Below are 14,158 nucleotides of genomic sequence, written 5' to 3'. Positions count from 1 at the left end.
AGAAGTTCCTACGAAAAGCACCGAGAGCTGCCGCGCAGAAAGGCGCCAATATGGCGGCGTCTATTGCCCAGGACTCTGACGCAGGAGAGCTATCTGATGCGGGTAGCGGCTCTGATGTTTCAGACAGGAGGCCCAGAGATTCGCCTTTATCAGAACGGACCCTCCGCCGGGTCCTTGAATCGGCCCTTACACCTCTTAAACAAGATCTGGCGGACATCAAAGACGATATGAAGCACCTAGGCCAGAGAGTGGTCACGCTAGAGGGTACGCAGGACGCCATTATAGCCTATCAAGGCAAAGCATCAGAAGTATTGGCATCCCACAAAGCCCTACTGAATGAGGCCTTCCTGAAACTAGAAGACCAGGAGAACCGGAGTCGCCGGCGCAACATACGCATACGCGGCCTACCTGAGTCGATTGCGACGGAGGCCTTACCGACTGTGGCGCGTGAGCTGTTCTCCAAAATGCTTGGGCCAGACAGAGCGGAGGGGATCGTGGTGGAGCGCATACACAGGGCGCTGCGCCCTAGGCCTAAACCACAAGAGCCACCACGTGACGTAATTTGCGGCCTACTGAGCTATGTAGACACCGCAGCCCTCCTAAAAAGGCAACGAGAGATGGAAGTGTTGGAGTATGAAAATACCCCGATTCAGATGTTTCAGGACATTGCGCCATCCACTCTGACCAAAAGACGTCTCCTCAGACCTCTCCTGGAAATCCTAAGGAAAACCTCGACCCCATTCCGCTGGCTATACCCCTTTGGGTTGGCAATTTCCAGAAATGGCAAGCTACTCACCGTGCGTTCACCTGCAGACCTGGATTCTGTCTGGCGGTCTCTGGACGTTCCTCCGGTGGAAATTCCCTCATGGCTGCCAGCTGACCAAGATGGCGCTCTTCCCACACCACCTCGCGTATCCGCATGGCAGACGGCGTCTACAGGCAAGTCGGATCGCTCGGGCCGCAGCAGGATTGACAGAGATCCCACCTGATTAGAAGCACTTAGAAGCATTCCTTGCTGATATTTCTACCTCCCAGAATTGGAGATGACTGTTGCTCACCTCTACGATATACAGGTTCTAAAGGCAGACTTAGCCTCTTTACATTTTCTATGTTTTCAGCATTTTTACGGTTTTATTTTTATGGCCTACCTTTTAATTGGGCTTATTATTGTGTCATATTTGAATGTTTTTGCACCTTGTCTATGTCGCTAAAGGATACTACCTCTAGAGTATTACACTTCGTTCCTCATTGCAGGGTGATGACCGGACGGATTAAGATGCTGGACACTTTTTCTGTTTTTGGTCTCTTTTGTTTAGACCACAGGTGCTTTACTTGCCCCCTCGCCAGTCCAATCCTGTCTTGGCTGGTGATAGGTAGAGTGCCTAACCCTCCTCGGACGGGTATATAGTCTGAGTTACTCACTTGTCAACTTGACATGTTTAATGTTCTCTTACTCATTTTTTGTTCTTTTGTACTTCCCCTACCTTTTTTCCCTTCTCCTGCTCATATCATATGTGTGCTCTTCCATACTTCCATGGATGTACTATGCATTTACTCACCTGAAAGTATGCAGAAATGTCTTCTATAATAGTCGCCTCACTAAACGCGCACGGGCTGAACGAGCCATGTAAAAGGTCTCAAACTCTATCTCTCCTTCTGAAAGATAAGGTCTCTGTGGCCTTTTTGCAAGAGACCCATTTTAGAACAGGCAAAGTTCCTAAACTTCCCCCCAAGAAATTTGTCCAGTGGTTTCACAGTACTCATGATTCCACCAGTAGAGGGGTTAGTATAGCTGTGCATAAATGCCTCCCCTTTAAGCACTCAGCTATCTCAGCGGACCCTGAGGGCAGGTACATCTTTGTAAAGGGTTTACTGGGCGAATCTCCAGTGACCTTTGCTAACTTATACGCTCCCAATAAAGGCCAAGTACCATGGCTCGTTCAGACCCTTAATGCGTTGTCCTCCTTCTCTGAGGGCTTACTAGTTTTGGGGGGCGACTTTAATGTTGCCCTGGAGCCAGCGGTGGACACCTCGGCGGGCAGACCTTCAGTATCTTACAGGCTCCTGAGAAGATTAAAAATTTCCCTGAGGAAACTTAAAGTATTAGATGTCTGGCGGGCCCTAAACCCCAATGGCCGAGATTATACTTTTTATTCACATGCTAAACTGTCTTTCCACAGATTGGATTACATTTTCCTGTCGAGTTCTCACGTGCGTAATGTCTCTGGAGCCCGGATAGGTAATATAACATTGTCCGACCATGCCCCTGTCATTGTTAATTTTTCCCTGTTTGGACCACAGAGAAGGGAGCGCTTGTGGCGTCTCAATGATACCCTGATTCTAGACCCCAGACATGCAGATAAAATTAAGGCCTCAATATCTGAATTTTTCACGCTTAATGACACCCCAGAGTCGCCTCCTTCTCCTTCTATATTATGGGAATCCCATAAGGTGGTCCTCAGGGGGGAACTTATAGCTTTGGGAGCTTTTTTGAAAAAACAAAGGACACTAGCCCTGGACGCCTTATTGGCGAACATAACCCGTTTAGAATCCTCCCATAAGGAATCTCAGGCTATAAGCATCCTAGCAGAACTAACTGAAGCCAGAACAAAACTAAAAAATCTATTGAATGTCACCTCAGCAAAGCTGGTACTTCGTTCCCGATTTAAGGCCTATGCACATGGGGATAGAGGAAACAGACTGATGTCGGCAATTGCCAAGAAGCAGTTTTCTGACTCCTTTGTTTCCTCTATTAAAGACTCCAAGGGCAAAATACATAAGTCCACTCCAGATGTTGCTAAAGCATTTTGTGCCTTCTATGAGGCCTTATATAATTTGCCACCCCCTAATGGGACTACACCAGGAGATTTATCCGAGGCTACTGACAAATTCTTGCAGTCTCTGGATCTTCCCTCTGTATCCCCATTAAAAACTTCCCTCCTGACTAAGCCTATTTCAGACTCGGAGGTGCGCAAGGTCCTTATGTCTATCCCATCGGGCAAAAGCCCCGGACCGGATGGATTTTCCATTGCATACTATAAATCCTTTCAGGATGTGTTAATCCCACGTTTCAGGAACTTGTGCAACTACCTTCTGACAGGGGGGTCTCTTGCTCCTCATTCCTTATTGGCGCACATCACTGTCCTCCATAAGGAAAACAAAGACCCAACATGCTGCAGTAACTATAGGCCAATATCCTTACTCAATAATGATGTGAAGTGGTGGGCGAAAATTCTGGCTACCAGGCTTCAGGATGTCCTCCCTGACATTGTACATGAGGAACAAGTAGGTTTTGTCCATGGCAGACAGGGGTCGGAGAATACGGTGCGGCTTCTACATCTTGTGAATTGGGCCAAGAGATCCTCTAAGCCTTTAGTCCTGGTGAGTACGGATGCGGAAAAAGCCTTCGACAGGGTCAGCTGGCTCTTTATGTCGCGGACCCTGTCGAAGTTTGGCCTCCCGGACCAGTTTATTAGCGCTGTTAACACCCTTTATTCGGCCCCCTCTGCCATGGTCAAAGTCAATGGAGCATTGTCCCCACCATTTCGCATCACAAACGGGACAAGACAAGGGTGCCCCCTCTCCCCGGCACTGTTTGTACTGGTCATGGAGACCCTTTTGTGTAAAATTAGGTCAGATCCTGCTATCAAAGGCCTTCAGATTGGCTCGCAAACCCATGTTACTGCAGCATTCGCAGATGACCTTTTAGTCATGACCTCCAACCCTGCAGAGGCCTTGCCCAAGTTGTTGAATACTTTTGAGGATTTTGGATTTGTATCCAATTTTAAAATAAATTATGGGAAATCCATGGCACTTAATATTTCATGTCCCCAATCTGTAGTCAATAGTCTAAAACGTGCCACCCCATTTACCTGGGCCTCCAGAGACATTACATTTTTAGGAACACGTGTTTCGGCCAATATTCAAGACCTAGCCTCCCTTAACTATGCTCCACTCCTGCAAGAGGTTCGCACTCACCTACAGAATCTGAAACTCCCTTTTGTTTCGTGGATAGGGAGGAAAAACTATCTGAAAACTTTCATTCTCCCCAAATTTCTTTATTTGCTGCAAGCCATTCCCATATGGCTGCCAAACTCATACTTCTCAGAAGTCCGCCGAGTGTTCACGCGCTTCCTCTGGAATGGTAAGTCTCCACGCATTGCCTACTCTGTCCTTACAAGGGACAAGAAGTTTGGAGGCTTTGGGATGCCTGATGTAAAGTCATATTATACTGCTGTTCAGTTATGTAGATGTATATCTGCCCTGACCCACAAATCTAACTCTCTTTGCTCACGGCTCGAATCTGTGCTACTCACCAGCCAAGATCAGCTCACTCTATGGGGTGTTAGGCCCTTTTCAGCCAATCACTACGCCTCTTCCCAGGTTTGGAAAGGAATGCTAGTAGAATGGTCTAAAATGGTCAAATCCCAGCAGTTTAACTTCCCTAACCCCTGTATGCCTCTTAAATTGTTACAGAGCTATATTCATCCTTCTGTGTCAAACCCCTCCGGGATTTGGTCAAGGCTCGCTGGTTTGTCCCTGCGGGATGTCCTTCTCCCAGATGGTAGTTTGCAATGGGATTTAATAATGGATCGCCCCGAAATCAAGTCAGCTCCCTTTTTCCACTTAGCAGACTTTAAGAGAGATACTAAGTTATGCGTAGTGAACTTTGCTAGTAATAGCTCCCCTTCCTGGCTTGAAAAGAAAGTCTTGGCCCCTAGGCCTCCTCTTAGGCCATTATCCCAGATGTATAAGGAATTGCTTTCCTCTTTACCTCCAGAGCTCGGTTATGTGACTTCATGGGAGCGAGAGCTTTCTATGATCCTGACGGAACCAGAGAGGGCCTTTGTTTTAGCCCACTCTCATGGCTTCAGTCGCTGTGTAAGAATTCAGGAGAATTCTTTTAAGCTACTAAGTAGATGGTACAAAACTCCTGAATTCTTGCACAAACTTAATCCTGAGGTACCTGAGGTGTGCTGGAGGTGTGGCATAGAAACCGGTTCATTATCACACATCTGGTGGTTCTGCCATAAGATTCAACCGTTTTGGAAATTGATAGAATCAATGATTAATAGCGTTTGCAAAACTAAAGTCCTATTAGATGCTAAACTTATCCTACTGTGGTGCCCTAATAGCACGATAACCCCTGCTAAGAATAATCTCCCTACAATGCTGATCACAGCTGCGAGATTACTGGTTCCCCTTTTGTGGAAAACTGATTCCCCACCAAATCTAGATATGTGGACGGACAAGGTGGATCATATCTACCGCTTTGAGGAACTGGCGCATTGGGAAACAAACTCTCGCCATTGTTTCCTAAAGCTATGGTCCCCATGGAAATCACACAGGAATTTCACATGATAGAGCAGGATTCCCTCACTTCTCTGCCCCCTCCCCCACCTAACCCATTGTCTCCCCCTCCTCCCCTTTTTTCCTCCTTTTGATGTTTGTTTTATGGTGATGATGATGATGATAATCGCTAGTATTGCCTACTCATGACTTGTATGCTGGATAACTACTGTAACTTTTAATGTTATGATACTGATGTCTTATGTAGGCATGTGGCCTTGTTTTCTTACCTCAATAAAAAGAAATATGGTTAAGAATATAACTACTATAATACTGCTCCTATGTACAAGAATATAACCACTATAATACTGCCTCCTATGTACAAGAATATAACTACTATAATACTGCCTTCTATGTACAAGAATATAACTACTATAATACTGCTCCTATGTACAAGAATATAACTACTATAATACTGCTCCTATGCACAAGAATATAACTACTATAATACTGCTCCTATGTACAAGAATATAACTACTATAATACTGCTCCTATGCACAAGAATATAACTACTATAATACTGCTCCTATGTACAAGAATATAACTACTGTAATACTGCTCCTATGTACAAGAATATAACTACTATAATACTACCTCCTATGTACAAGAATATAACTACTATAATCCTGCCTCCTATGTACAAGAATATAACTACAATAATACTGCCTCCTATGTACAAGAATATATAACTGCTATAATACTGCTCCTATGTACAAGAATATAACTACTATAATACTGCTCCTATGTACAAGAATATAACTACTATAATACTGCCTTCTATGTACAGGAATATAACTACTATAATACTGCTCCTATGTACAAGAATATAACTACTATAATACTGCTCCTATGTACAAGAATATAACTACTATAATACTGCTCCTATGTACAAGAATATAACTACTATAATACTGCCTCCTGTGTACAAGAATATAACTACTATAATACTGCTTATATGTACAAGAATATAACTACTATAATACTGCTCCTATGTACAAGAATATAACTACTATAATACTGCTCCTATGTACAAGAATATAACTACTATAATACTGCTCCTATGTACAAGAATATAACTACTATAATACTGCTCCTATGTACAAGAATATAACTACTATAATACTGCTCCTATGTACAAGAATATAATTACTATATTACTGCCTTCTATGTACAAGAATATAACTACTATAATACTGCTCCTATGTACAAGAATATAACTACTATAATACTGCTCCTATGTACAATAATATAACTACTATAATACTGCTCCTGTGACCTGTATTACACTGTCATGTTGGCGGTACGTCATCCCTGTAGTTGTTATATTAGTGCAGGCAGGCGAGCGATATACGTTATCAGGCCCGTTATACCGCCTGGTGTAGGTTACCTTTGCAGCGAGCTCTAGTCCCACTTTATCTGCTTCAGCCTCCAGTGTGCGGTTGTACGGCCGATCGAACAGAAACTAGAAGAGAATGGACGTCACATCAGGTTTGGGTTTTTCCACTTGTTTATAATGTCGTTTTTATTACACCATTCATTAATTCAACAACAACATTCTGATTTAATATGTCTCACGGCTGCGGTTTTGTTACACTTGTATCAAGACTACACAACATAAACCTATCCGCTATCCTAGTAGTTTGTTACAATGTATCAGTGCAGACTGTAAGTATGGAAGGAAACCTTAGCTCAGGACAGGTTGTCGACCTCATTGGCAATAATGGGGGGGGGGGGGGGGCTGGAACATCTCTGCCATGTCTGCATTTAATGATGCTTGGATCGGTTAGAGTCATTAATGAGAAATGTATGCCCCCGAACCCCTCTACCCCTTTATAACGAGCAGCGCCCGACCCCTCCCTATATCCCTACGCTCTGCAGATGCACTGGAATAACTGAGCACTGACGGGCTGCTCCCCCTAGTGGTCATAGTGGGTAAATTCCTACAGACCTGTAATTACTGTACTTCCCATACAAGTGAAGATTACATGATCATCTCTACCCGCGCTGGACTGTGGGAATAGGGGTAGACCCAAAATATGAAGCAAATACGTGACTGGCGGAGGTCAGACCCATGTGATCCACTAATGTAACTACACGACCGTAGCTGTATTCCGTCCAGTGACTATAAGTGGCGTCCTACGTGAGCTCCTGGCTCTGAAGGTGCTGCCCTCACCTCTCGTAGTTTGGACTGAACCCACTGACCGACAACAGCGAGGCTGTCCATGGGGCAGATAGCCCAAATCATGGCTAGAGAGATGAGGAAGAGGAAGTCCAGGAAATGGTTGACGCTCGCCCTCTCCGCCTGCAAGGATCAGAAAAGGAGACATTAGAGACAGAAGAAAGAGAATTTCACTATGACAAAATAATACCGCCACCCGACATGTCTGACTGCTGCTAAACTCAGCATGAAGTTATGTAAATGATTATAGGGTGGCCTGATGAGAGACAGCGTCCTGCCACAAGAGGGCGCAACAGTACTGCCCTGTAACAAAGCCGCAAATATCATCATTACAGCCACACAGAAAGCTTCATTCCGACAACTGCATCCAGGTGCGGGATTTATTTGTCATTAGGTGTATATTATCATCGCCTCACAGGAACGGCTTTATCTGCAGAATATAATTTCTAATTCTTGTAATGTCATTATATTATAGTTTATATACAGATAAAATATACATACAAATCCAGGGGTACATCCTGTATTATACTCCAGAGCTGCACTCACTGTTCTGCTGGTGCAGTCACTGTGTACATACATTACTTATCCTGTACCGATCCTGAGTTACATCCTGTATTATACTCCAGAGCTGCACTCACTATTCTGCTGGTGCAGTCACTGTGTACATACATTACTTATCCTGTACTGATCCTGAGTTACATCCTGTATTATACTCCAGAGCTGCACTCACTATTCTGCTGGTGCAGTCACTGTGTACATACATTACTTATCCTGTACTGATCCTGAGTTACATCCTGTATTATACTCCAGAGCTGCACTCACTATTCTGCTGGTGCAGTCACTGCGTACATACATTACTTATCCTGTACTGATCCTGAGTTACATCCTGTATTATACTCCAGAGCTGCACTCACTATTCTGCTGGTGCAGTTGCTGTGTACATACATTACTTATCCTGTACTGATCCTGAGTTACATCCTGTATTATACCCCAGAGCTGCACTCACTATTCTGCTGGTGGAGTCGCTGTGTACATACATTACTTATCCTGTACTGATCCTGAGTTACATCCTGTATTATACTCCAGAGCTGCACTCACTATTCTGCTGGTGCAGTCACTGTGTACATACATTACTTATCCTGTACTGATTCTGAGTTTTACAGCAAGACACGGAGGCTCCTATTGCTATCTCCTTCTTTTCTTTGCAGCTATTGGTGGACAGTAAAGTTTACATAACATGACGTAACCATAGTAACATCACCCTCCCCTCACAGCCCCTATAACAGGCCGCTCCTCCTATAGATCCTCCTCTTTCTTTGCTGCTGCCACCAAGATAGGTACTCAGTTTGGCAGCTCCTGTGTCTAAATTGTGCATTCTAGTTTAATTGCTGTATTTATTTGTCACTTGCTTTATTTGCACGCTTCTGTTAGCGTTTATGATGCTGCTCATTGCTTGGGACTAGTTCCCTGCGGCCATCGCATTTGCTGGGGTTTTATTTCCTTAGCATTATTGTTTCTGTTTTTCCCCCCATAGGTTCCGCTTCTTGCGGTTTCACTGTGCACCCTTATAGTATTTTCTTTCAGGTTCCGTCATACCTGATCGGCGCATCGCTTCCCGCGCTCTCCCCGGTCTTTTGCCTATGGCCGCGTGATCTCGCGAGATCTCGGCGGCCATATTGGTACTCCTTTTGGCCGTCTCCTGCTTGTTCTCGCGGGATTTCGGCGGCCATTTTAATTTCTTCTGTTTTCTTCCCGCCGGGTCTCGCGAGACTTCGGCGGCCATTCTTATTTCACCGCATCCGTCCTGCGATCCAGTCGCCTGCTCCGGCGCTCCTCTGTATCGGGTGACTGACCCTGTCTGTCTATCTTCACTACGCTGTTTGCCCTGCTATATAGCCTCTCTCCGGTCCCTTAAGTTCCCCTATATTCCCACCTGAGCCCTAGTATAGCCTGTATCTAGCACTAGTCATGCCTCTATCCGATCCAACCCCTGACGCCTCAGCACCTTCATCCCCTGGGAGGGATTCCCATATTGGGGCTGACAACCAGGCAGTAGCGCTGCAGCGCTCTGTCTCGGCCGCAATCACTGCTGAAATGGATTCCATGTCCTCTGTGCTGTCGCAGACTATTGCGCAAGCACTGGCTGGCCACCCTATTACAGGGTCTGTGCAGCCTGCGGCTCCCACAGCTCAGCAACCTCCTACTGTGAATATTCCTGTGCCACAGGAACAATTGACTGGTGCGCCTCCGGCCAACCTTGAACACGCGCATAGATCGCGTAAGAGAGCCTTTCCGCACCAGGCAGAACGGGCGCGGCCTTGGAAATGCGCTAGAGCGCAACAATTAAGCGATTCTGACGCCGAGATCAGGTCAGATGAGGAGGCTTTTGCTGAAGCGAGTGCTGATTCTGAGGAAGAAACGCACTCGGGGCCCAGTGCCCCCCACTGCCCCACCCCTTCCACTTCTCAAGTGAAGGATTCCTCTGCTAGGGCTACTCCAGCTTCTTCCCTTGTTGACCCTTTGGGAGAGCCCATGTTTGACCCCAACGCCCTCCACCATCCCAGATCGGCGGAGTGGTTGCCGACGGACCATGTTGGTAAATACCTGGAGTACTGGGTCCGCCGCCCCCTTAGCAAGGAGGCGCGCAATAAGATGAAGGCGGAATGCCCTAGGCCCATTGTGCCTAATAAGGTATGTGACACTCCTGTGGTAGATCCCAAAGTCACACAATTTCTTGCCAAGTCCGGCTGGAATCCCCGTAAGGGGTTAGACTCAGCTCTGCGTAGCTGTCAGGACAAGCTCCTGGATGTGTTTGGTCCTCTGGCCAAATTGTTTGAGATGGCTGAGAATGCCAGATCGGATGGGTCCCCTATTGACCCAGAAGAGATGAGAGGCTGGATCCAGAGAGCGATCTGCATCGCTGGCAACGCCAATTCCTCTTTAGCAATCGAGAGAAGAAAGGCCATTCTATTTAAAATAGACCCGAAATTGGCCAACCTGGCCCTGACTGAATCAGGCGCAGATGCTCAGGGTCATCTTTTTGGCGACTCCTTTATTAAGGATTTGAGTCGGTTCGTGGGAGCATTTACTGCCCTAGATAAGGCCCAATCTTTCATTAGGAGAGAATTCCAGGGATGGGTCTCCACCAGGGCCGGCAGTATTAGGGGCCGCCTGTCCGGCCGTTCCAATTTTCAAGCCCGCAACGCGGGCAGAGGCTCCTTTCATCAACGCCCCGCCTTCCAGGAATAGAGGTTTCCATCCCCTTTCTTCCCTGCCAGAGGTGGACAATGGCGTGGCAGATCCTACAGAGGGAATCAGTCCTCTCGACGTCCTTTCGGTACGTCCTCCCCCGATGGGGGCTTCTTTGGATCATTGCATAGGGGGCAGACTACTTCATTTTTCCCCTGCTTGGGCGGCAATAACATCCGACCCTTGGATTTTATCCACTATAGAAGGCTTCCACGTGGAACTCGTGGGTTCGCCGGATCAGATTCCACCCCCTCCCACCTCCCTACTGTCTCGCCCCGACGCCGCGCTGGTAGACCTAGAACTCATTTCCCTCTACCACAAGCGGGCGATCGAGAGGGCCCCGCCATACACAAAGGGGGTCGTCAGCTCTATCTTTCTGGTCCAGAAGAAAGGGGGTCAGATGCGCCCAGTTATCAATTTGCGGGCTCTGAATGCGATTGTCCGCTATCGCCACTTCAAGATGGAGGGCATCCATCTACTACGAGATCTCCTCATGCCGGGCGATTGGTTTGTAAAACTAGACCTCAAGGACGCTTACTTGACAGTACCTGTGTCCGCCCCCTCCAGGGACTTGCTGCGTTTCCTGTGGAAGGGAGAGATCTGGCGGTTCTCTAGCCTCTCTTTCGGCCTTTCCTCAGCACCGTGGTGTTTCACGAAACTAATGCGACCGGTTCGGTGTCGGAATCCCTCTCGCTACCCGCGACGAAGCTGCGTTCCATACGCAAGGAACTCAGACATGCCCTGTCTATGCCTCTGTTGTCCCTACGCCATCTGGCCAGGATCATCGGCCTTCTCGCCTCTTCGATCCAAGCGGTGTTTCCAGCCCCTTTGCACTACAGGGCCCTTCAGCGCTTGAAGATAGCGCACCTCCGCTCTGGCGCTGTGTTCGCAGACACTCTGACCCTGGACCCGGAATCTCGGGAAGAGATCGCGTGGTGGATCGACAACCTGGACGCATGGAACGGCAGGGCGATATTCGGTTTACAACCCGAGTTCACTGTCGAGTCGGACGCCAGTCTTCACGGCTGGGGTGCCCACTGCAACGGGATCTCCACGGGCGGCCGGTGGTCCACAGAAGAGGCACGACTTCATATCAACGCGTTGGAACTTCTTGCCGGTTCCTTTGCCATTCGGAGTTTCACCAACGGGATGGCTCGGGCGTGCATTCGTTTGCGGATGGACAATGTGTCTGCGGTGCGCTACATCAACCGGTTGGGAGGTACGCGCTCGGCTACCTTGGCTCGGTTGGCGAAAGATTTCTGGTCTTTTTGTCTCTCCAGGGAGGTCATGGTTCAAGCGGAATATCTCCCGGGTCTCCACAACAGTCGGGCGGATTGGGGCTCTCGTTACCTTACGGACAGCAGCGATTGGATTCTGGCTCCAGAGACCTTTTCCGAGTTATCCAGGAACTGGGGTCCTTTTGCTATAGACCTATTTGCCTCACGTCTCAACACCCAACTTCCACGGTTTTTCAGCTGGCGCCCGGATCCGGCGGCAGAGGCAGTGGACGCGTTCCTTCAACCCTGGTCCGGTCCGCTGATGTATGCATTCCCGCCATTTGCTATGATCCCGAGGATGATGTTACACGTTCGTCGTCAGCTGGCCGAATTGGTGGTGGTGGTCCCTTTCTGGGGGACTCAGGCTTGGTTTCCGTCTCTGCTGGGTCTCCTGATAGATGTACCTCTTCTTCTCCCGATTCGGGTGGATCTCCTCCAGGACCCTCAGGGATTGCACCACCCGCTCCTGTCGGACAGATCCCTGCGGCTGATAGCTTGCCGGATCTCAGGACGCCTAGAGAAGTCGGCGATATTTCGGAGGCAACTAGACGCCTTTTGGACAACGTGTGGGCTCCCGGCACCAGAAAATCTTATCGGGCAGCCTGGCGATCTTGGTCTGGTTGGTGCGTGGAACGGGACTTGGATCCCGTTTCGGCCCCTGTGACCCATCTTTTACATTTTCTTACTTCCCTTTTCGAAGCGGGTAAGGCTTATCGGACAATTAATTTGTTCAGGTCCGCTATTTCGTCTACGCATCAGGGTTTTGATGGTGTCCCTGTGGGACAGCACCCTTCCGTATGTCGTTTGCTTCGCGGTTCCCGCATGTCTCGTCCTCCCCGTCCGCGCTTTACCACGACTTGGGACGTGTTTTCGGTTTTGTCTTTTTTATCCAATTGGCCAGGCAATCCGGATCTCACGTTACGGCAGTTGTCTGCCAAGTTATTGGTTCTCTTTTGCCTTATATCCTGTAAGCGGGTCTCGGATGTTCGGGCGCTTGATCACGACGCCAGGTCATTTACTCCGGATGGGGTCACCTTCAATATATCCAGACGTACGAAGACCAACATTAGGTCAGTCTCTTATCCATCTTTTCCATCTTCGCCGGCTCTTTGCCCGGTGGCTTGTTTGAGGGAGTATGAGTCCCGGACGCGTACTTACCGATCGTCTTCGGTTCCTCAGCTCTTCCTGTCCATTCGGCATCCGTTCGGTCCTGTGTCCAGCCCTACTTTGGCGCGTTGGATGAAGTGGGTGATGTCTTTAGCAGGAATTGATACCTCCATATTTACCGCTCATTCCGCTAGGGGCGCATCGGCTACCGCCTTGGCTGTTTCGGGGACACGTTTGGAGGATATTCTACGTCTTGCGGACTGGTCTTCAGCTTCAACATTCAGGGAGTATTATTTTAGACCGCCTCCACATTTGTTTTCTGCTGTGATTGCTCAACTTTAAACTTAGCAATAGGAGCCTCCGTGTCTTGCTGTAAAACTAGGTGATTTTCCTAGTCTATGACGGAAAGTCATGGTTTTATTAAAGACACGGAGGTGAGTATTGCCCGCCCTAGGGTTCCCTCCCTTATGATGTATTTTTCTGTGGTTTTCAGTCTGATTTGCATGCTATGTCTGCATAGTCGGCTTACGATGTTTCTTCTGGCAGGATCGCGTATGACTTGCAATGTATTCTCCTGCCCATTGCTTAATCTGTTTATTACTTTCAGGAGGAAGTTGATTCTCTCCGGGCTTCAGTTGCTCTGTTCCGGTTATAGCCATGTTGGCTTTCAATGAAGAAATGTTCCAGTGATCTGAGCTGATGGTGTTCGTTAGGATGTTCTGGTCGTTTCCCGATTCGAGGTTCCGGTTTCGTGTTCGGTGGTTCCAGTCATGGTGTCAGGCTCGTAAAGAAAGAGGAGGATCTATAGGAGGAGCCGTCTGTTATATGGACTGTGAGGGGAGGGTGATGTTACTATGGTTACGTCATGTTATGTAAATTTTTCTTTGCTGCTATTGGTGGACAGTAAAGAAGGAGATAGCAATAGGAGCCTCCGTGTCTTTAATAAAACCATGACTTTCCGTCATAGACTAGGAAAATCACCTAGTTACATCCTGTA

The 14,158-nt window shown here is 47.7% G+C and overlaps 1 protein-coding gene across 1 annotated transcript in view; it reads right to left on the bottom strand.

The window, feature by feature from the left end:
* OMA1 (OMA1 zinc metallopeptidase) overlaps positions 1–14,158 on the bottom strand; it is a 46,843-nt gene that overhangs the window by 15,438 nt on the left and 17,247 nt on the right. Inside the window, exons 6-7 of the mRNA XM_040407351.1 lie at positions 7,523–7,651; positions 6,737–6,811 (exon numbers count right to left, since the gene is read on the bottom strand). Of these exons, the coding sequence (XP_040263285.1) occupies positions 6,737–6,811; positions 7,523–7,651 (204 nt within the window). The remainder of the gene's footprint in view (positions 1–6,736; positions 6,812–7,522; positions 7,652–14,158) is intronic.

This window comes from Bufo bufo, chromosome 9, assembly GCF_905171765.1.
Source record: "Bufo bufo chromosome 9, aBufBuf1.1, whole genome shotgun sequence".
In the NCBI taxonomy this organism is placed as follows: domain Eukaryota; kingdom Metazoa; phylum Chordata; class Amphibia; order Anura; family Bufonidae; genus Bufo; species Bufo bufo.
Note: the sequence above shows the minus strand (reverse complement) of the source record. Positions and strands in the feature narration are given on the sequence as shown.